Below are 21,253 nucleotides of genomic sequence, written 5' to 3' on the forward strand. Positions count from 1 at the left end.
CGGGCCGCCAGGCGACCTGCGGGCGGCGGCATAGCGTTGCCGGGTAACGGCGGCCGCCCGGCAGCATGGCCTCCCCCGCCCCGGCGGCGCCCCCGGTCGCCCTGGGGGCCCCGGGCGGAGGAGGGTCAGAAGGGGCAGAGGAGACACTCGGTAGCGCGGCGGGAAGGAGGCGGCGGCCTCCCCTCTCCGCCCTGTCCGCCTTCAGCTGCATCCCGGCCAGACGGGAAGGGCCGCCGGAGCTCAGCTATTTCCACCGGGAGGCCAAGGTGAGGGAGGGAAGGGAACGAGCCGGGGAGAGCCGGCGGAGAGCCAGGGAGCCTCGCAGGGCCCGGCGGGTCTGGAGGGACAAGCCTTCGCTGTGGGTTTCTGCGCAGCGTAATGACATTGTGCTCAGTCCCTGTACAAGGGCTCGGCCCTCATCATGAGGGACCTGGTCAGGCGGGTGTCTAAAATATCCCGTTACTATTTCAAAGGCCAGCGGAAATGCTGCGTGTTAGCCGCTAACTAGGCTATCTAATGCCTAAATAGCAGGTTTTATCTTAAGAGGCCTTTGCGAAGTGTAACAGGTGTTTGCTACTTGTGGATGGAAAATGAGGGTAATGTCTTTCACTGGATGGCAAGAGAAGGCAGAGACATGGTTTGCCAAGGATTAAGGACCAACAGGCCACATGGTATCACCAAAATGTGAGACGTCTTTAGGGGGAACACTAGGAAAGGCATCATCGGTTGCTAGGGTTGGATGTGGTACCTGTATTTTTTCTGGTAACGCACACTGTCGGGGACCTTTTAATAAGAAACTGCTCCATTTTCAGTCGAGGGAAAAGGTTTTCAATGTGCATCGCACAAATTTTCTGTGTGCTCAGCTTTAATAAAGAAAATCGAGAGAGCTACTCAAAACAACATCAATATATGCCTTGATAACTGAATGCTTCTGAAGGTGTTACACTGACACTTAACACATAGTAACTCAAGTAGATTAGCAGGGAGCCTCACCCCTCACTCTCTGCTGCACTGTATCACCCTTTTTCCTCATTCTCTCTGTCTTCATATTTAAAATCAGAAATTAAAACAATCTTACACCTTCAGCCTCAGCTGGGCTATGCTTCCTAGTTAGCAAGCCTTTCTCTCTCTGAAAGGAGTCATATGAGACATTGAACTTAACAGCTTCGCTCCCCAAAAAAAACATTAAAAAGTTCTGAAATGTCTATTATATCAATGTAATATAGCAATATTATGGCAACATATATTTATTTATAACAATAAATAGACCCGGTGAATCCCCTCCCCACCCAAGTGACAGGCTGCTGAATGTGCAGAGCACTGGGCAGTGACAACTGGCGACCTGTTTGCAGGTCGTGCGTGGCCCTGGGATGTGGTCAGAGTGCAGACCACAGCACAGCACTGGGCGTTAAAGGAACAGCAAAACCCATTTCCAGCATCGACTGGGTGGCCCTGCTAAAAGACAAGTAGATTTGTAATTTCAGACTCTTTCGTGTTGATTTCAGCGTTACCTTGGGAAGGTGCTCTGAGCCAAAGGTGAGCAGGCACAGTTAGTGCCATGCTTAACAAAACACCGTAGGGAGAGCACAACAAGAGTAAGGCTAGGGCAGGTCAGAGGGCTGGCGTGGTGCCCTTGGGGCTGGTGGAGCTCGCAGTCCATCCAATCTGCGCAGAATTAGCAACCGTATGGTAGAGCTTTTGCTTACAATATAAAGTCTGCTTTCACACTCCCGATGACCTGGTTTGTGGAAAATGCTGCTCCAGTGGCATGGAAACAAAAAGTGATACCAGCTGTTTAATAGTTTTTTTCACAGCACAGGCCTCGGCCACAGGGGAGGTAGCAGATTCAACCCATTCTTCTACACAATTAAGGAATTAGATCATTTTAAATTTTTTATTTATACAGGAAAAGGAATGTCATTCCTTTTTGCAGCTTAAATACCTAAACCCAACTGTGTGTCAGAGACTGAAGTGGAGAGAAATAGAAGATGTTCTCAGCACATGGCCAGAAGCCAGAAATTCCTGCCTTTTAATCCTTTGGCTGACAGTTGCTCCCTCGATCGCTTTACATAAGTTACTGTAGCCAGTTTGCGTGGTGTTTCCTCTTCTGTGACATGGAGAAAGCTATTACCTATTTTATGTGTGTCTGGAATATTAATGCATGTTTGCAAAGTGCTTAGCTTTAGTAGCAGCACACAGAGGGTACCCACCCTGAGTGCAAATTTATTGTCTGCTCTGCGTGATTCACTTGCTCTGATGGGTTTAAGAAACAGCTCCCCACCACCACCACCTAGGCCAACTGAGTCAGCATTTAGCAACAAAGAGAAACAACAGCAAAACGTTATCAGTATATTGAGCACAGAAGTGTTGCCTCTACACATCTGGCAGAAGTTCTTAAACAGATCATCTGGGACAGGGCTAGTTTTTAACATAACAGGCTGGCTATCTATCTGCGAGTTCCAGAAAGAATGAATTATCTGCTCTGAGACAGGTAACAAATAATGGACAAATAATGCCACGTGAATAAAAACAAAGGCGCAAATAACATTCCCGGTGGTGAGCACAAATTAGACGCCCACTAAAATTCTGAATGAAACTGGTAGTGTGGGGAGGAAAGGAGAAGCAAGGAAGCACAGAAATAATAATAATAATAATGGAGGTGACAAATCACATGCAGGATGCTCTTGAACGTGCCTGAAATTCTGTAAGATTTGATGGTTTCTGAGAAATGAAGGGATGAATAGGTTAAATATGAAACCACCTCTCCTCTTGGCAGAACCAAATAATGGAGATACCCTTCCAAAATAAGTCTGTGGTTACAGCAGTGCCTCACTAGCACTCTTACCTATGGTTTCCTTTTAATGGAACCATTATAGCCTTCTTGACCTGCCCTGACTTGGCTATTTTTGGAGGATAACATTGTAAGTTGTAAGACTCAAAATACAACAGTTTTTCAAAGGCTAAATTGGGCACACTGAAAAATTAGATGTAAAAAAAAGCCCAACAAAAGGCACAATTTTTCAAATTTGTAGTCAGCCATGCACAAAACCAGTGATCAATTGACATGTTTACCAGAATATGAACCTTTTAATGGAAGTTCATTAACAACTGACAGCATATTTCAACAGAGGGTTTTGCTTTTCTTTCCTTGGAAACTTTTTTGGTTTTGAAATTCCTTTGATTCCATTGATGAGAACTTCTTGATTGGATTTCACAGACGCATTTGTTAGCAGATCAGATCTTTAATGTTGCTTATTTGGATGCAACTATGTCAACAGGTATCATAAATACAGTAATAGCCTGGCTTGGAGTGTGCTGTATTTTCATACGTGACAGATACATGCATACTGCTGGATCACAGGATTACCACTGTGGCATGTTCCTGAACTCTTTTCAATTACACTTTAATCAGAAATTCAATGGTGATTCCGCTGCAGGATACCTTTGTCTTTTTCATTCCAAATGAAACTGCCTGCTTTCCTTTTACATTACAGTGCCAGATCATTTGACAAATTTATGAACTTAAGAAGGAGAATATAAAGTTCAGAACAGTAAAACAAATAAACAAAGCAGTTAAATTTCCAAAAGTTACAGCAGATTACAGGGAAAAATTGAGGTAAATTGCCACAAGGGAAATTTCAGAGCTGAACAGACTTTAAAAAGATACCACACGTCATTAGGTGTTTTTATTGCAGACTGTTCCAAAGGAGTGACCCAAATTTGCTAATGGTAGCTCAGTAATTATTACAGTTGCCATCATCTAATGCAATATGTGCACTGTTATTAATTATTAAGTATTAAGTATTGAGTTATTAAGTATTGATTAGACTACATATATTCTGTAACCTGTAAAGTTAAGCAATACTGCGAATTAGCCATTTTTTCCCCTTTTCTCAAGACAGGAGATGTTTCCAATTATGATTCCATTTTTAAAAGACCAGAGGGTTACAACAAAAATCTTCACCGATGTGACAGAGAACATGCAAAGAGTCGTGGTCTTAACATCAATGAGGAGGTAACCCTTTGATAATTTCATAATTATCTTTGTTAAAGATATTGTGTACTTTTTGACATGGCTGGAGACTATAGCCATTGTTTTACCCTTTATAATGCAACCTATATGGTATCAAAGGAATTGGAAGGAGGACATCATTGTCCTCAGCCTGGAGGTTTAGGAAAAAGCATTAGCCAGTGAAGACACCTGAATTAGCTCCTGCTCTTTGACATCCTGTAGATATCCAGGTGACAGGCCGAATGCAAGTTAAAGTATGGGGAAAGAGATACACACAGCAAGGCAAACCCTCTGTTACAGAGCTTCAGCGTCACTGAGAGTGACTCCTGAACCATCTGTGCCCCTCGAAAGTTGGGTGAGCAGGTGGTCCTGCAGCTGTTTCTGTGATGCTTGAAAACTCTTCTCCCTGAGAGGACTGGATTCAGGGGTCCTGACTCAACCACTGCCCTCTGACATCCACCCTCCCTACACCAGCATTTGCTGAGAGAGCCCAAGTCTCTGAAGCTGGTGAGTTTGTTACGCAAACTTACACCAGGTTGACCTGCAGGAAGGAAATTCATAGGGAGCTAGTGCAAAGGAGGGGTCAATCAGAAGACCATGGAAAAGGCTGGGCAAAGCATTCGAGGCCAGGAGAATCTGGCAGCCTGATAGCTAAGGAAGTATGCAGCCATGTTTCTAAACAGCTGCCTTGAAGACAGAAATACTGTAATATATATACATATATAAAAATATGTATTTTTCCATGCAGCATCTGAATAATACACATACATACACAAGTGTGTGTGTGTATATATATTTATATTTATATACACACACACACACAGAGGCAGAGGCTGTCAAAAACCAAATGAAGTGCAACCTTTGTGTGTTAATGGCCTCAAAATCCTGATGGGTTCATTGGATGTAAAGAGGTGAGTAGGCTAAGAATGGCTGCCCATGTTGGTGATTATATATGATAGAGATGGAAGAAGGAAGAGAGAGACAAAAGTTAAAATTACTGTAATTGCTGTGTAATAAAACTGTTGAGATTCTGGGACAAAGGCCACTGCTTGTGATCCCTCTCACTAGCAGCTATATATGCCAGACATTTCAGTGCATAGCCATAATGCCCTTCAACTCTATCAGACAGTGCAGGGAGTATTAAGTGCTCCCAAAGGAATCCCAGGAATGCCCATTACTATCACCTGCTCATGCCTAGTAACTCAACTGCAAATCTGCGTGAGGCCAAAAGCCATGTAAATGACTACTCCAATTAAAAATGAGCCTTTTTATTTAAACAAAACAAAGCCAACCCCCCTCCCCCAATACCAAGCCCAACCTCCAGCTGGAAATTTGTGTAGAAACAGTTTATCAACGCAGAGTTAAGGTTTCTTACTGAGCTCTTGTGTCCTTTCAGTGTCAGCAAAGCTCACTTTCCTACCAGTTTGCTTCCTAAAGCGAACACGTATGGGCCAGAATTCATACCAGCTCTGCTGGGCAGTGCACTCCAGGGACCCTGCCTGAACAGGTGTCCCTTAATCCAGCTCTTTAATTAGCATGGAGACACATCAAGCCCACAGCTGTTAAATGTTACAACGTGATCCTCCTGCACGTGATGACACCCAACACCAGACTTACCCATAACTAAGTGCAGGTCACATACTCAACTCCTACTCTTTAATTACCTCAGTGGCCCTCACAGACTTTATATAATAATAATAACAACAACGATATTAATTAATGATATTAAAACATAATAAATAAGGCCACAATCGGTGTCTTTCTAGTACAACACTGAAAGGAGACATGCTGAATCCACCACAGTACACTCCTTTCCTTGAACTGGAAAAAACCAAACCACTGCAAGCAAGCCCTTCATTTCCTGCAGAGAGCCTGGGTGCACCCAGGGAATCCAACAGTACAGTCACAGATACTTGGTTTAGCTACACGTAGCACAGTGACTGCAGCAGAGTGTTTGTACAAGGCTGCCATTGCTGATTTCAAGCGTTAACAGTGCTAGAATTACACGCTGAGAAGGCGTGTAGCGGGATGCTTCCCAGCCAACTGTTGGAAAATCTGAAGTCTGCTGAATGCTGAACCCACAAAGATGAAATGCCACTGTGCACAGTCAGTGCTGTGCTACCAAGGATGCTGAAAACTGAATCTCGTTTACTTAAAGGGAACACGAACTATCAGAATTACATACTGCTGCCCGTCATTAGCACTGTAAACCCTATATCGCTGGCAAAGTCTTTCTTGATGGTACAAAGGTTATGTCATTTCTCCTTTTTCAACATTTATCCACAACTGGGGGTGGGGAGGAAATGGTCTTATTTTTTGCCTGCCACTCTTCTTGACTTGATTTTTGTTCTGGTGGGGTTGTAAGTTGGTGTACTGAATAGCTTTTAATGGGGTGGAGCAAGGTAGGCAGGAAGGGTAGGGGGAGAGTTGGGGATGAATGGTTGTTTTGGAGTGGGCTTTTCTGTTGGTGGTTTTTTTTTTTAAAAAAGTGTTTCCAGCATCTTCCCAAGAATCTCAGATCTACTTTTGTCCATGAGTCTGGAAATGTCTCACATCTGACTGCCCTGCTATGAGACCCCTCGGGTCTGTGCTCCCACCTGCATCCTCACAGGAAATGCAGGGGCTCATGTGCTTCACGGGTTCTATCATAAGTGCTGATATGGCTCAGACTTGCATCTGTTGTAGCAAAGAGGTCATTTGTTTGCACCTGAACTGTGGTGTGGCATCCGCATTTTGATTGTCCTTGTAGATATTATTTATATCGTAAGACTAAGTAAACACACTGGGGACCAAGGCTTACCGTGTTAGCCAGTGCGCAAACATACAAGCAGCCTGATACCTTTGGCTAGGGAAAGAAAAACAAACAAATCCTGTCTTTCCCTTCTGACTCCAGAGCTCCCCATTGCTGTAGCACGGGAAGGAACTGCAGATTGCAGAGAGTGATTGCACAGTCACTTAAAGCGCAGTTTACTAAGAACAAGCTTAAAATAAATAATCTTTCCTTGGTCAGGTTATTTTCCACCAAGTCCACTTCCCATCATTGCAGAGCAGTTATTTCTGTAATCTTACAGCTACAAGCACTTTTAGTAAAACCTTTCATTGTGCAAAAATACAGTAGTATATGCTTTATATCCTTCAGGGAAAGCTTGCATGGACTAGTGGTTGCTCATGGTTTTTCTTTAGGCTTTGATTTTTTTCATGCAGTGGTTTCACTGAATTGTGCAAATAGGGTAGGTGTTCCTTTAACAGGGGATACAAATTAACTCTCTCCTATTTTTCAAAGGAATCATGCAAGTCAGTGTACAAGAAAAATAAGAATGAAAATAAAATCTGTGCTACTTTCCAGTAACAGCATTTAGTTTGCCAGTAATCACATGGTAATTGCCTCCGTGTATGCATGTGTGTGTGAGTGTGTAAAAAATTATCAGTCCACAGTAACTCATGGCACAGCTCCGTATCTTATCATCTAGTCATACATTCATGGTTTATTAATATACATAAAAAACTAGGTCAGGGATGGGACAGTAAGAGTGAAGATCACTGCTAAATAAATATACATCCGTATAGCAGATGCTGTACAGTTCTGTCTGTTGTTTTGCCCCTGGCCAGAGCATATTTAGCAGTAGATAACTGCCAAGTATTCGCTCTGTGATTTTCTTATAAGGAGAATTTTATATTTTCACAGGAAATGGCAAGACCTGTCGCTGTTTTGTCATCTTCAGAGTATGGGAGACGCATAAATAAGCCCATAGAGCAGCCGATCAGAGATCATGCAAGGATTAATCATGTGCAGGAAGAATTCTACAGGAAAAATGGCATCACCTGCTTATTGGAAAAACCTTCTCCAAGCCTGGATCCATGCTAAGTCTCTTGTACCTGTCATTACCAGCAACATTTATGTGGAAAAAACCCCACCTCGCATCAAAAAGCAATATGGTGGTTTTGCCTTTTCCTCTACCTTTTAGTTAATGAGAATGATTTGGATTAAAAATGGGATAAATAGCAGCTGTACTTTTCTTCCTGCTACTGCAAATGCATGTCTTCTCCTTACAGTCTCATAAAAATCTCATGAAGAAGAGCATCAGCAAGAGCTGAACATTTTAGGTAGCAAGACTGGAAATGAGACCTGTTGGGTCACCAGATGTCTCTGCTATTTTAGGCAATGCTTCTACATAACTATTCACAGACTTAACATTTAAGCGAGCTTGCTCCTCAAGGTTATCAGAGGTCACTGACTTCTTAATCCTTACAGTGTTGCTACAAAATTGCTAGGTGTTATTTTATCTGCACAACAGCTGAATTGGGGATTCAACCCAGAGTTTCCAAAATGGACGTGCTTACCCATAAATGGGCAAGTAAAGAAATGGTCTGACTTAGAGAAGTGCTTAGCAGTTTCAGTAGAATTCAAGTGGAAATTAAGTTAAAGGGAACTTCTGAGTACTTAGCATTTAAATAGACAAAATCTGGATTTCAGACATCCATTTCACTGACCTTCACTATATGAATGGTGTCTGAGGGATTGATCTGTTCAAGAGTGTCACAAGAAAAATCATCTTTGGTTCTGTATCCAAAGCTGAAAAAAAGAAAAAAAAAAAGTAATACTAGGAGAACAAGCACTAAATAGTTTGGTAGAAAGGATGGAAAAACCACAAGGATTTGAGCAGTAGTCATTTAAAAAACATGTTTAGAGTAAATGTCTAAACCTGCTTAAACATTTAGTGCCTTGTATTCTCACTGAATCCAGTACTAAAGTTATAGGGTAATTTCAGGAGGAGGATCATCTCCTGTGGGGCATGCATCAGTTTGGTTCTCAAGAGCCATTGATCCTGCTGTTGTTTAAAGCTGAGACAGCATTGTTCAGAAAGGAACAACAGCCAGACTGATCATACCAGATCAAGGACTGGAAGTCCACAGCTTTGACTGACACTGAGTTTTGTCAGGTACTCACACATAGGAAACCTGTATCATCTGTGACCACAGTCAGTCTCCTAGTAAAAAATAATAAAAACAAAGAACTTCTTAATCTGGGACCTGGATAAGTCATAAATTAGGCAATCAATAGCACTTGTTTGGCATGATGTGAGAAGCAGAGCACACAGAGCAGCCCATTTCGAGAGGTGTTTATTACTTTCATTATTCATGACCTGCAAGCTCCTCTATATTCAATGAGCTAGGGACAAGACGGCAGTAACTGCTACATTCCTTTTCAACAGTAAATACTTCGTAAATCCAGCAGCATTAAATGAATCACAGTAAGAACAAAGTGAGGAAATGTTTTCTAACAATACCAGAATGCTTTTTCAAAAATCAGTACCAAATGTATAGCAGTGAAGAGTGAGATGTAATATGGCCATATTCTAGACAGGTTATTTTTGGTTTGGGACAGTCAGTCCAAATTACTCCTTTTAAGTAGTCTTACTATATTTACAAACCATCTGTGTTTGAAAAACTACGGGAAATCAAATCTGTTTGAGAACACCACCACCCTCTGGCCTGTGTGAGAAATAAGCATCACCAGCTCACTTCCACCGTGGAGCACGAGTCATCCACACCAGTATCAGTTTTCCTCTCTGATTTCTTTGCTTGTGTCACGTGTCACCCCCTTCTCTTTCAGTCCCTTCTCATCACTCCTCACTTTTGAAGGCTTTTCACAGGTTGTTCCTCTTACTACTTGTTTCTCATTCAGTTCTGAGTGGTTGACTTTTCCCTTCAGTGCTCAGTTAGTGTCAAAAAAATACCTTGACGATTTCTTCTTAGGGAGAAGTTCCTTATAAACGTCAGCAAAGACATTTCAGTCATTCTCCTTCAATTTCTCTTTTGCTAGGATGACAACTGTTAGGTTAGTAATGTGCTGTAAGCTTCCTATTACACTGCTGGAAAGTATCTCATTACCTCTTGGTGCTCCCTCACCTGTCAGTGCTGACATACTACTGTGAGTAAGGGTTTTATACATGCAACAAATTAACATGAACAGAATGCACAGCGTGACACAATGTAAATCATATTTTGGATCTGGATTTTGCATCCAAAAATCTCCAGGGATTGTTGGGACAATTGGCGGACACCCGCAACTCACAAATTATTAACACTAGCCTTGGAAGGAAAAAATGGCCACATTCTGTATCTACTGGTGAAATATATAGAACTTCAAGGATGTAAAAGTTTCACCTTTTTTGTATCAAATCATAATAGTTAAAATCAAACCAGGCGATGCTGGGAATTCTGCTTTGCTACTCATAAATAATAATTCCACACAGGACAGGATGCACAAGCTAACCTGAAAATGTGTTTTACACAGCAGTTCATCAAGTATACATTATGTGATTGGAACTAAGGCTATGTTATTTTCCCTTCGTCCATCTGTAAAGCAACACGTTGACCCAAGTTAGGGCATGCTTATTCCAGCTGAAGTGGTTACTGGTTCCAGTTCTCAGTTCCACCCTTCTGCCAGAATTCATACTCGTACATAAAAAAGGACTGCACAGGACATAGCTCTTCAGAGCTTCAGAGCGTAATGAGTTTCAGTTTAGGCTCGAATGGCAGGCTGTAAACTGAAGGAACGCTGGAGCGCATACATGACCCTATTTAGCCAGTCTAGCTAAAACTGCCACCAAAGACAAAACTACAAATAGTACATATCCAGAACCGAGGGTGGCCCCCACAGAGACAGCTGTGCAAGTCCACTACCCTGTGGCAGCTGTTCTTTTACAAAATAAAGCGAATCTTTTTAATAAAAACGCTCTCATTTTCTGTAAGGCATTGCTATTTAGTGAACAGGACTCTGCATCTCTTAACCATGAGCAATAAGCCAATACTGCTTGTGCAACTACTGCAAATTTTAGTTTGATGAAACACTTGAGAAATCACACGAACAGCTATGAGTAAATTGCACAATTTCTTTTTATACTGTCAAGAGAAGCCCTGATTGGTAGGTAGCATGGCACATTCTGTACATTCAGCACCAGCCAGTATCCTTGAATAGTCACATCTGTCCATTTGCAGTTGTGAGTTAGAACCAGTGAAAATGCAAAGGAAACGCAGCACTGACTGGCACTTACAACTGTTAACTTGTAATAAATAGTTACACAAAACTTAAGAAAATATGTTGTTCTTTATTACTCTTTACATGTCAATTGTTCCAAATATTGGAAGGTCTCACATTCAGAAGCTCAAATTATCTTAGGTGGAGTTATTTAGAAAACAGAATTGTTCTTCCATGCACAATATTTACACTTTATAATATAGGAGGTCAACCTGCGATTTAGTGGTATTCTCCAGTGTCAGCAGCTGAGTTCTCATACGTATGAGGAAAGATTTTTTTGTGTAGATATTCTGCCATTTTTCTGCAATTTTGTAGACTCTCCGTCTCAAAAAATGGAATCTGGAAACAAAACAAAAATGATTGCTGGAAATACCTTTTAATAAACAACTGGGTAAGACTGATGTTCATTAAGCAGATATAAAATTACACATCAAAGATTTGTCAGTTTTAAAATTAAACATTTAATCCTAAGAGTATTATTGATCTGTAAATCACCTGAATAGAGATTATTGTAAAACAAAGAGTGATATCCATTACAATTCAAACTAAGTTAAATATAACAGAGTTAGGCTTATGTGATAAGTGATTATAAATGGAAAAGAAAACCTCAAAAATCTAAAAGTAACTGTTCTGGTCCAAAGTATGGTTAAAGATAAAAATACCCCTATTAATTCAACATGCAAGATAAAGGATATATGCTGTTGTGAAAATATTATTTACAGTACAAAGCAGTTCTTTTTTTTTTTAACTCCTCTTTTTAAACTCCAAATTCAGATCTTTTTTTAAAAGTATTTAATTACAAATCCCAGTTCTACTGAACTCTTAGACAACATTTTCCTTTAAGTCAAGATTTGAACCTTAATCACTGCAGAGAAGTACTCTTTCAAGCAGCCACTATTTGGCAGAAAACACAAGCAGAACACGCTAACTGATCCAAGGAAGAAAAAGCAATTTCTGTAACACCCTCAAAGAGGCAAAAGCTAGGCAGAGAGAACATAATATAGAAAGGACAAGACTACATCTGCCTTGCGAAGTAATTGCAACTACAGTTTTAAGTATTACAAAATAATCATTTTTCACTTAGCTTGTTAGCCAGAGCAAAAGCAAGCCACTGCCTTTAGACTTTACCTGTACAACTTCATAACCAAGTAACTGAAGGTGTCTCTGTTTAATAGCTTCTTCTCCCAGCAGATTGTGGCTATTAATGCAAAATCTATTTTGACCATCAACACAGAGGGCAATTCTAAAATCAAGCACAAGTGTAGTATCAAAAAAAAAAACCCCAAACAGTTACTTTAATCACCACAAGTACTGCAGTTCCTAAGAAGCATAAGACAGTACCTCCCCTCTTACTCCCTAATACCTCCTAGAATTACATGTTGTAGGATGGGAGTTACCTATTTCAGGACAATTTAAATCACTCAATTTAAGGGTGGTAGGGGGAAAGCCTGAAGATTAGTGAAACTGATCTGAAAAGCGTATTTATATGCTCTGAACAAAAATTACCATACAAGTTAAGAAGAGTTTGATATTTTTAATGCTACTATAGGTAAGCTGGTTTGAATTCTTCTAGAAGGAAAAACATACAAAATACTTGTCTCAGCTTGAAAACACTTCAGCAGCTAAGTTTATTCAGCTTATTAGTGTACCTGTTAAACCTGTTAGAGTTTAAGTTAAAGTGAAGTTTAAACTAAATCTGTTTAAGTTAAAGCTGTACATATGGTTGGCAGCATCATGGATTATAACTATTTTTCTTCTCCTTGGTGATAAAAATCACATCAACTTAAACCAAAATTTGTATATCCACTTTAAAAAAGTTGCTTAAATTTTCAGTATGTTAAGTATATTGTGACCTTATTTACACATGAAAGCTGTAGTTAAAAAAAAAAAAATCAAAGCCCATTCTTAAACATTTAAGCATGGGATTTTTGAAAGAACCTATATTACTCTGTGAGTCTTGTGAAGGTTAAGCTGGAGAAAACATAACCTTTTCAAACACTTTTGCTTTATCCACAGAAGTGCAGTCGCAAATACCACACAGGCAGATTGCTTAACTTTGTATCCAAGGTTTCTCAAAATAATCCTCGTTTAACATGTTTTTTAAACACCTATGCCTTTTTCAGTAAAACCAGCATCTGTAGCAAATATCCTCATTACACAGGATTCCTCACAGAAGTAAATTTGTGAACTCAAACTGGCTTAAACTGTGTTAAATCTATGCAGACACGCTCAATTAGAGTTAATTTGGTTTTAATTTGAAAATTAATTATGGAAGATCAAAATACATTACTATAAGCCAAATCAGGATCACTTTGATCCTGACTGTCACTGGGTAAAGAGATTAATTGTCTGACACTGTATAGTCAGGAAGCAAAATAATGAGGAAAAAGTGCAGTTCATTAATTTTGCCAACATCATCCTTTTGCCAATGGTTTCCATGTGAAACCTTAGCTTTGTTGAGGTCAATGGCAAAACTCCAATTAGCTTAAGTTTTGCTGGGGTTTCACCCCAGATGCTCTTTGTCAATGTTAATATTTTACCAGTGGTTTCTTTTATTCTCTTACCGTCTGTGTACCTCTTCACATTGGGCAGCAGGCAATACAAAACCTTCTTCATCTAATTTAATCTCAATATCTAGTAGAGATGAAAAGTGACATTAAAACTCATTTCATATAACAAACTGTTTACTGTAATTCTCATCCTCTTACAGTTCATTGTTTTATAAAATAACTAAAGTACTATCGTATTACTTTTTTCTGAATCACAGAGGCTTGCAAAAGATGCGTATAGACTATTTAACACAAATGAGCGATAATTAGTAACACTTCAGCCTTTCATAATGTTAACAGCAAAGTAGTATTCCAAGTCCACTAAAACCCATAATGTTGTTAAATGGCACTTTGCTGGGCTGGCTAGGGTCTCTGGAATTTTGAGGGCCTTGGGGAGAGACTCTCTCCCCCCCCCCCCCCCTTTTATTTTTCTCACTAATTCCCCAATTTTATAGATGATGTCAATCTGCAAGCAGGGCTTGGGACCTACACCCTGCCAACTTCAACCCCATGTGGAAGCTGAAATGCAGAGTAATTCTGGAGTCATCCCTCTCTCTTTTTTTTTTCCCCATCCCTATGATGTCATAGAATCATAGAGGTTGGAAAAGACCTCTAAGATCATCGAGTCCAATCGTCGATCCAACACCACCACCCACTAAGCCATGTCCCTAAGTGCCTCATCTACTCGTCTTTTAAATAGAGACCCTTCCCTCAACACCTTCTTTACCCTCCACCCCTCCTGGGCACACATCTTTCCTCATCATTACCTTCTCTCAGTTTCCTTTCCTGGCACATGAAACACGCTGTTTTGCCCACTCCTCTTTTCCAGTCCACAAACCCCCACTGACTATATGTAGTCAACAGTTCTTGCTAAGGGGAGAGGAGCCCAGCTGAGCAGGGCAGGGGGCTGACAACCTTCCAGCTCTCCCTTTCTCTACTCACCACCAAAGCAGAGAGATCAGGCAAATGGCATTGCCTCATTTTGCTTTACATTATACAAATTGTTTACAGGATAAGTAAAAGGGGAGCTGATAGTAAAAACACAGAATACAAGAGTTAGCAGCTATTTTCAGTGCAGACTGGCTGTGTAAATGCCAAGTACTACTGCAGTTCTTTTCTCTCCCTGTTCTTCTTTCCCACTTTGAGAATGGATTTACTTAAAGTTCCTTTAATGGTTCCTCATTTCAGACCTTCTACGGAGTTTTGTACTCCAGTTTACTTTTTCCACAACTGCACAACTCAGAATGCACACACACAAAGGGAATAAAATCATTTTTATTTCTGGAAAATAACTGAGCCTAAAGCTTTGACAGCATAAGTACACATTTTATTATTAATCTAAAGAAATGTTACTTACCAACTGTATAGAAACATAGTGTTGATACCTCTGATGCAAAATATATTCTTTTTTTCAGTAAATAAAGTAATCCAGTCTTCACCCTTTTGAGGAGGTGAACATCCAGGGAACTGTGAGGTGTGAGAAAGGCCTTCACTTGATACTTTGGGAGGAGTTTGGGACCCTACATAATGACAGAAAACCAAATCAAAGAAAAGAAAAAGGGAGATAACATTTTTTGCTACCTCATATTAATGTAGCAAAATGCATTCTGTGCATTTCAAAGCCATGTCTATTGAGAGACTTACAGTCTGAGGTACGATCTCCTACAAACTTACAAAAAACCAAACCAAACCAAAAAATCAACCACCAGAATATCCTCAGCAAGCTTCCATGCTATCACACTGAACGCATCACTCATGAGAAATGCCCAACTGTTTCCATTCCTCTGCAGCCAGGCCAACATCAAAGTGCCTGATCTCTTTTGTTCTCCAAGACTTCACAAGTCAAACATAAAAAAGGCATAGTTGTTGGAAAAGTACTCGGAAATACTCAAAATACTCAAAAACTTTAACTTAGAGCTAGTCAATTGTGTCAAACATACAAATATATCAAGTCAATCAAACAGGCAGAAATGCTTCGTATTTTCATCAAGAAAAAAAAAAAGCTGTTTTGTCCAATTCCAGTGTTTTTATGGGAAAGACAGTCTTCAACTAATAATCAAGAGGGCCCTAATGACCTTATCACCTCTTGCTAACATCAGTTCTGGTTGCATATGTACCATACCTCATAAAATGGGCACTCCAGGGCAACAGTCAGAAAAAGCTGGGTTAGCTGGGAGGTAACAGTTCTGTCCAAACCAGGTGGCTGAGCTGAAACAAAAATATTCAGGCTTTCAGGTGTACCTTCAACCATCATGCAGAAGTTAGGAAAAGCTATTCAGTTTAACACGCAGAAAAGCTACTTGATTCTTATCATCCTTGATCATTGTTTGAATGAACAGAAAGATCAGTTGTGAAATGACAGTTAGAAAAATGAGGAAATGATTTAGAGAAATATCATCAACAGAAAAAAAACTATACAACTGGCAAGATCTTAGTTAAGACTGTCATACTCTTTCACAAAAAAAATTAGGATCAGAGAGATGCAGGACGTTCCACAGGGAGGAATAAGTTTGAGTTGAGGTCTCGGAGAAATATCCCATTTCCTTATTCCTACAACCCCCTCTGCCCAAGTTATAATCCCAGGATCTCATTGTTTCACTCACTTTTTTTTTTTTATCTGAAAATAGCAGATAATACTGAAAAATTTCTGGAGGTTTTTCTACAAGCGTATACTTGAAGAATCTTTCATCTTACATGCAAAGTATTATTACAGAATGGTAAAATCCTGATGTAGTATAAGATGCTAATCATGCAGGTCATCTTCTCAAGTTCCTGTTCTGAACTTTGACCGCTCTAGTGGAATACTTCGATATTGATTTAAAAGAACATATTCACAGTAACTGGTACTGTGAGGTTTCTCATTTTCAAAGTATCAGCTTGAGAACTTTAAAAGACAATCTGTTTATTAGGATATGAGGAATGTCTGCTTCCTAAAAATCAACCTCTTAAGGTATTTTATGTTGAACAACTAAAAATTGAGAGTGACCAAAGTTTCTAATCACTTTGAAAACTTGACCTTCTATATAGTTTTATTAGCAGAGCAATCTTAGCTGAGACCTAGAGAAGTCACTCATCTTTCTGGTGTAGCTTACATATCCCTATAATGCCGCTAAATATGCTTTACTATCTAATACAGAATTACTTATGATCTATCGCTTACAACTGTGTTGTTCATAATAGGTTTGTGTCCAAAAGCGTTGGATTGTGTAATAGTTACAGCCAAGGACAGGCTATCACACGGGGGATGTTCTAGAAACTTACTAGACTGGGAAAAAAAACCAACCCAAAACAATGAGGTGAAGGCAGCCCTTGCAGACAAGACAGTCTTGGAAGCAGTGGGTGAGCAGGCTGAGATCTCCTAAGCAAGATGGGATAAGCCATGGGGTAGATTTTTAAATTTTGTAAAGTTTTCCTCAGTGTGGTAAGACATAGGGCCAAGGATGGGACTGTAGTGCTTGCTCAGAGGTGGAAAGGAAAGGAGCTCAAGGCACGGAACAAAGATGGGCACAGGAAGGCTCCACCAGAGAAGTGTAGTTGGCAGACAGGATGCCAGTGGGAAGAAGCATCACATAACCACATCAGATTCTAGATTAAAAGTAATTTAAAAACCAGGATGAAGCACCAATCTTTATGACTTGTTAAAACATATGTGAGCCTTAGAATTCAATTTACATTTTTACCTAGGTAATCAAAAAAACCATACCAGCCTATCCTTAACTGCTTACATTTATGATGCTGTTACATTTCACTGGTTCAGATCTCACTTCTATTTTAATGAAGCCAACAATTATGCGCTGCAAATTAATTTTTTCAGCTTTATCCATTTACCCTTTTCAGCTTTCACAAGCTGATCATAATACAATATGAAAAAGAAATACAACCAAGTTAAAAGCAAGAATATAATACAATAATCCCTATCCTGAAAGAACAGAAGAGTAGAGATGACAGCAGAAGTCCATACCTGGTTCTGCCTTACCCCCACCTGATAAGCTGGACACGACGCAGCCTGACAGAAGGTAAGGAATAAAGCACTAGAATCACTTACGTGCAATGGACCTTATTTGAATCATAAGGCAAAACAGTATTTAAAAAAACACATTTTGTACTGCCCAAGATTTACAAATTCTGTGTATGTAATTGTAACACATCCTTATCAATAATAGTAATTTAAATTCTTTTTGTCCCAATGCTACACTTCACCTCACTTCTCACTAGAATTTGTACTAATCTTGTCCAAAGTTTATAAGGATTTTTAGACTGTTTTTTTTAAATATAACAATGAACTATTTCTCTAGTAATAGGTGAGCTTGCTAGTAACACAATTGTAAGTAAGCTGTGGAACAGTTATTGTAATTTTTCTTGCATATTATAATTTGGTCCCAACTTTAAAGGCTATGAACAGGTTTTCTGACAACTGTGATTGTGTACCTTGCCCTTAGAGACTCAGGAAGAGAGTGCTTTGGGTGTTTAGGAAGACACCCAGAAATAAGGATTATGCACAGTCACGGAGGATTTAACTTTAAAGACAGGCAGCGAAATCTTAAATCTAACCAGCAGTGCACAACCAGAAGGTAATTATTTTAGCTTCACAATCAGTACTACTAGTATTTCTATTGTTTTTTTAAATACATCCTCCCCTGGGCTAGTCCCCGAGTAAAATGCCTAAGAGCCACTCCCAACCCTAAGGAGTTTGAGATCCAAGTAAGCAAAGCAAACAATTGTGGGGGAAGAAAAAGACACAGAAAAGTGAAGTGACTTCCCAAAGCCGCAAAGCAAACGGGCGGCTACACCCAGAATAAAAGTCAAGTCTCAGGACTCACTGTTCCACCTTTAAGCCGCATCCCTCATGTGGCAACAATTTAGAGAAAAATGAACCCAGAATCACTAAACTATATTTTACATCACTCATACATCATTCCAAGTATCATTGTCATTAAAATGATACTTGGTCACTTTTGGTCTCAGTCTTGTTAGTTCCATAATAACTAGTCTCACTAGCCTTCCTAGTGTTACCAGTCTCATAGTAACATAGCCTCACTTCAGAGTGAGTATTCACATCGGTCACTGCATAGGCAAAGAAGTTTAAACAGCTGGGAAAAAACAGAGGGTCAGTATTTTTTAGAAAAGCGGAAGGATTAACTGAAATAAAACTCTGAAGGCATTTCAAATCTCTGTTTAAGATTGTACAGGGCAATTTTCAAACTCCTCTAAATGATATAAACTGAAAGACAACTGCAACTGTGACAAGAAAGCAACAATCTTCGGCCTCCTGATCACTGTTCTCCAGTCACCTTAATCAGGTCATTGTTGATTTGAAAGACGTACTTGGTAACAAATGGGTTCTTCACAAGAGACACACCATGTAATAGAAGGAAATGCGGAACGTAGCAAGAGAAACACTGCTCCTTACCTTGAAGCTGTTGCAGAAAATAGGGACTAAATATTTTTGGCAGAAAATTTACTGGATAATGTTGAATAAGGACACATGAGTGCAGCAGGTTCAGCAGGGTGTGAGGCTTAAAGTGACTAAAGCGAGTATGCAGTACGGTTTCAAGCTTCCTAAACAAGGAAGAAGCACTTGGAGGGAGATAGTTAAGAGTCCCAAATGGTATAATATACTCAGCAATCTGGTCAGTGGTAAATCTGTCAGCATCGGAAATGAAACCTTCTGCCACTGCATCAAAGATGGGCTTAGAAAGGATCATCTTTCGGCAGCAATACTGCATGACTTTGCTGACTGTTTGAGGATGCATGGTAAAGATGGACTTGGGAACATGTGTTTCCAGTGCCTCTGTAAAAATTTGTTCACGATGTCCAAAGTATAGGAAGGCTTCCAGTATATTTACCAGTTCATCACCTGTGAAATACGGAATGTGCTTCACAGAATGCTTACACAGTGCTGTCACTAAGGGAACTGCCCGAGTCTGACGAAGAACAACCAGTGAGTTCAGTATTATGCTTGTGAACTTTGGGCTTAGCTGGGAAACTATGGTTAAAGTGACACTGTTCATTCTGTTTAGCAAGTCTTGGCATTGTTCCCCTTCCCTGACAGTCACCTGCAGCATCTTATAAACCATCACCATTTCCCTAGGACTCCACTTCTCAATGTCTTTTTCTTGCATGTGGTTCACAATTTGTTCCAGAGTCGCACAACTTGGGCCTTCCAACTCAAGCAAACTCTCTCCAAGAGCACATAGATTTTTAACAGTCAACTGTCCTTTACCAAGCCGTTCCTCACCCTCTGAAAGCAAGCTTGCCATCAGTGTACTCTGGGGATCTATACGTAGTTTGATCAATGCTTGCAATGCATTCAGCAGCCCAGAGTTTGACAGTTTTGAGGATTTAAACTCAAACTGGAAGCATAATGCCCTGAAAACTTCATTCTCTAACACTCCTTCAGGGTTTTTCAGACCACTGTCATCCACCTCAACTTCAGAAATCCTCTGCAGGGCTCCTGATGCCATAGTATCAGACATGACTTCCAGAGAGCTAACAAAGTCAAAAACCTCTGCCGATGTACAAAGGCTGTTCAACTTCTTGAAAAACAGTTGTTCATCCATCCACCCCTTATCAGATTTAGGACTGCTCCCAGTATCTCCACAAAGATGCACAGTTTCATTAACAGAAAGAGACTGTATCCGCAGTTGTACATGGTTTTTTCTACAAAACATATACTGAGACTTATCTTTGAAACATAGCATCCTCATGGCTATGGAGCTACAGTTTTGGGGCTTTTGCTGCCCGCTGATAAAGCTCAACCTTTTGCTTAGGGTCATCAAAATGGACCTGCTTGCTGGTGTGCTGGATGAATAAAACTGGAAACTTTTTCGGCTAATCAAAGCCATACTGGATCAAGTGGGTTCTCAAAAGACACCTAGAGGAAGAAAAATACATATAAATATATAGTTTGGAAAACAGTGTAAGCGTCATTAAAATGCAGCAAAAAACCCCTTTAGCGACTGGAGACGACTGGGATGATCCCTCTCCCACGACCACCAGCGCAAGGCAATGCAAAGAGAAGAAACTGCCGGCAGCGGCGAGACCTGTGTGAGAGGCTGTAACGCATCTCTGCCCCGCGCCTCCGTAAGGACGCTGCGGGGGGGGGACGGGGACGGACGACGACACACGTTTCCCCAAGCAGGAACTGCACGACGGCGCTTCTCTTTACCCTCCCGGGCCGGGGGCGCTGGGCAGCAGAGAGGCGCACCGCCGTTACCCGCGGCTGGAGCGGGCCAGGGGGGCCTCGCTGGGGGGCGATGGGTGAATCTGACATGCGCTAGGCTGCACCGGCGGGGCCCCTCCGCTCCCTCCGCCTCACAGGCCCAACGCTTCCCTCCGCCGAGAGCGGCGAGGGACGGGCAGGGCCCGAACGCCCGCCGCGGGCCGAGGTGTGTCCTTCCCACCCCAGCGCCCACTGCAGCCTGCCACGGCTCGGGGCGTCGCTCCCCCTCCGTCCTCTTCCTCCCTCCGCCGCTGGGGGCACCCGGCGGTGCCGGGAGACGAGCTGCGGGAGCGCCGGGAGCCTCACCTCCGCCGCCATGACGGGCAGCGCGGGAGCTGCCGGGAGCTTCCGGCGCTCGCCCGGCGGGTACCTCCGGGCGCCGGCAGCCACCGCCTTCCCTCGCGGGGCCCGGCTCGCCCCGCCCCGGC

General features: G+C 41.2%; 2 protein-coding genes across 4 annotated transcripts; one reads left to right on the forward strand and one right to left on the reverse strand.

Moving 5' to 3' along the window:
• Positions 1–41: 41 nt before the first annotated feature.
• CFAP90 (cilia and flagella associated protein 90) lies at positions 42–9,742 on the forward strand. Its single transcript, XM_076332244.1, has 3 exons — positions 42–266; positions 3,899–4,015; positions 7,698–9,742. The coding sequence occupies exons 1-3, from the start codon at positions 66–68 to the stop codon at positions 7,875–7,877; spliced, it is 498 nt and encodes a 165-aa protein (XP_076188359.1). The 5' UTR covers positions 42–65; the 3' UTR covers positions 7,878–9,742.
• A 1,362-nt stretch (positions 9,743–11,104) lies between these two features.
• Positions 11,105–21,166, reverse strand: FASTKD3 (FAST kinase domains 3). Of its 3 annotated transcripts, none has more exons than XM_076330316.1 (7): positions 21,132–21,166; positions 19,014–20,477; positions 15,726–15,811; positions 14,961–15,123; positions 13,619–13,688; positions 12,183–12,297; positions 11,105–11,393 (listed from the first exon to the last, which is right to left on the reverse strand). In XM_076330316.1, exons 2-7 carry the CDS (start codon positions 20,446–20,448, stop codon positions 11,274–11,276), a joined length of 1,989 nt encoding a protein of 662 aa, XP_076186431.1. In that variant the 5' UTR covers positions 20,449–20,477; positions 21,132–21,166; the 3' UTR covers positions 11,105–11,273. The 3 variants fall into 3 exon arrangements, with proteins under 3 accessions (XP_076186431.1, XP_076186432.1, XP_076186433.1); XM_076330317.1 differs by lacking the exon at positions 21,132–21,166 and adding an exon at positions 20,647–20,666; XM_076330318.1 differs by lacking the exon at positions 12,183–12,297.
• Between the last annotated feature and the right edge of the window lie 87 nt (positions 21,167–21,253).

The sequence above is a fragment of the Aptenodytes patagonicus genome, chromosome 2, assembly GCF_965638725.1.
Source record: "Aptenodytes patagonicus chromosome 2, bAptPat1.pri.cur, whole genome shotgun sequence".
NCBI lineage: Eukaryota > Metazoa > Chordata > Aves > Sphenisciformes > Spheniscidae > Aptenodytes > Aptenodytes patagonicus.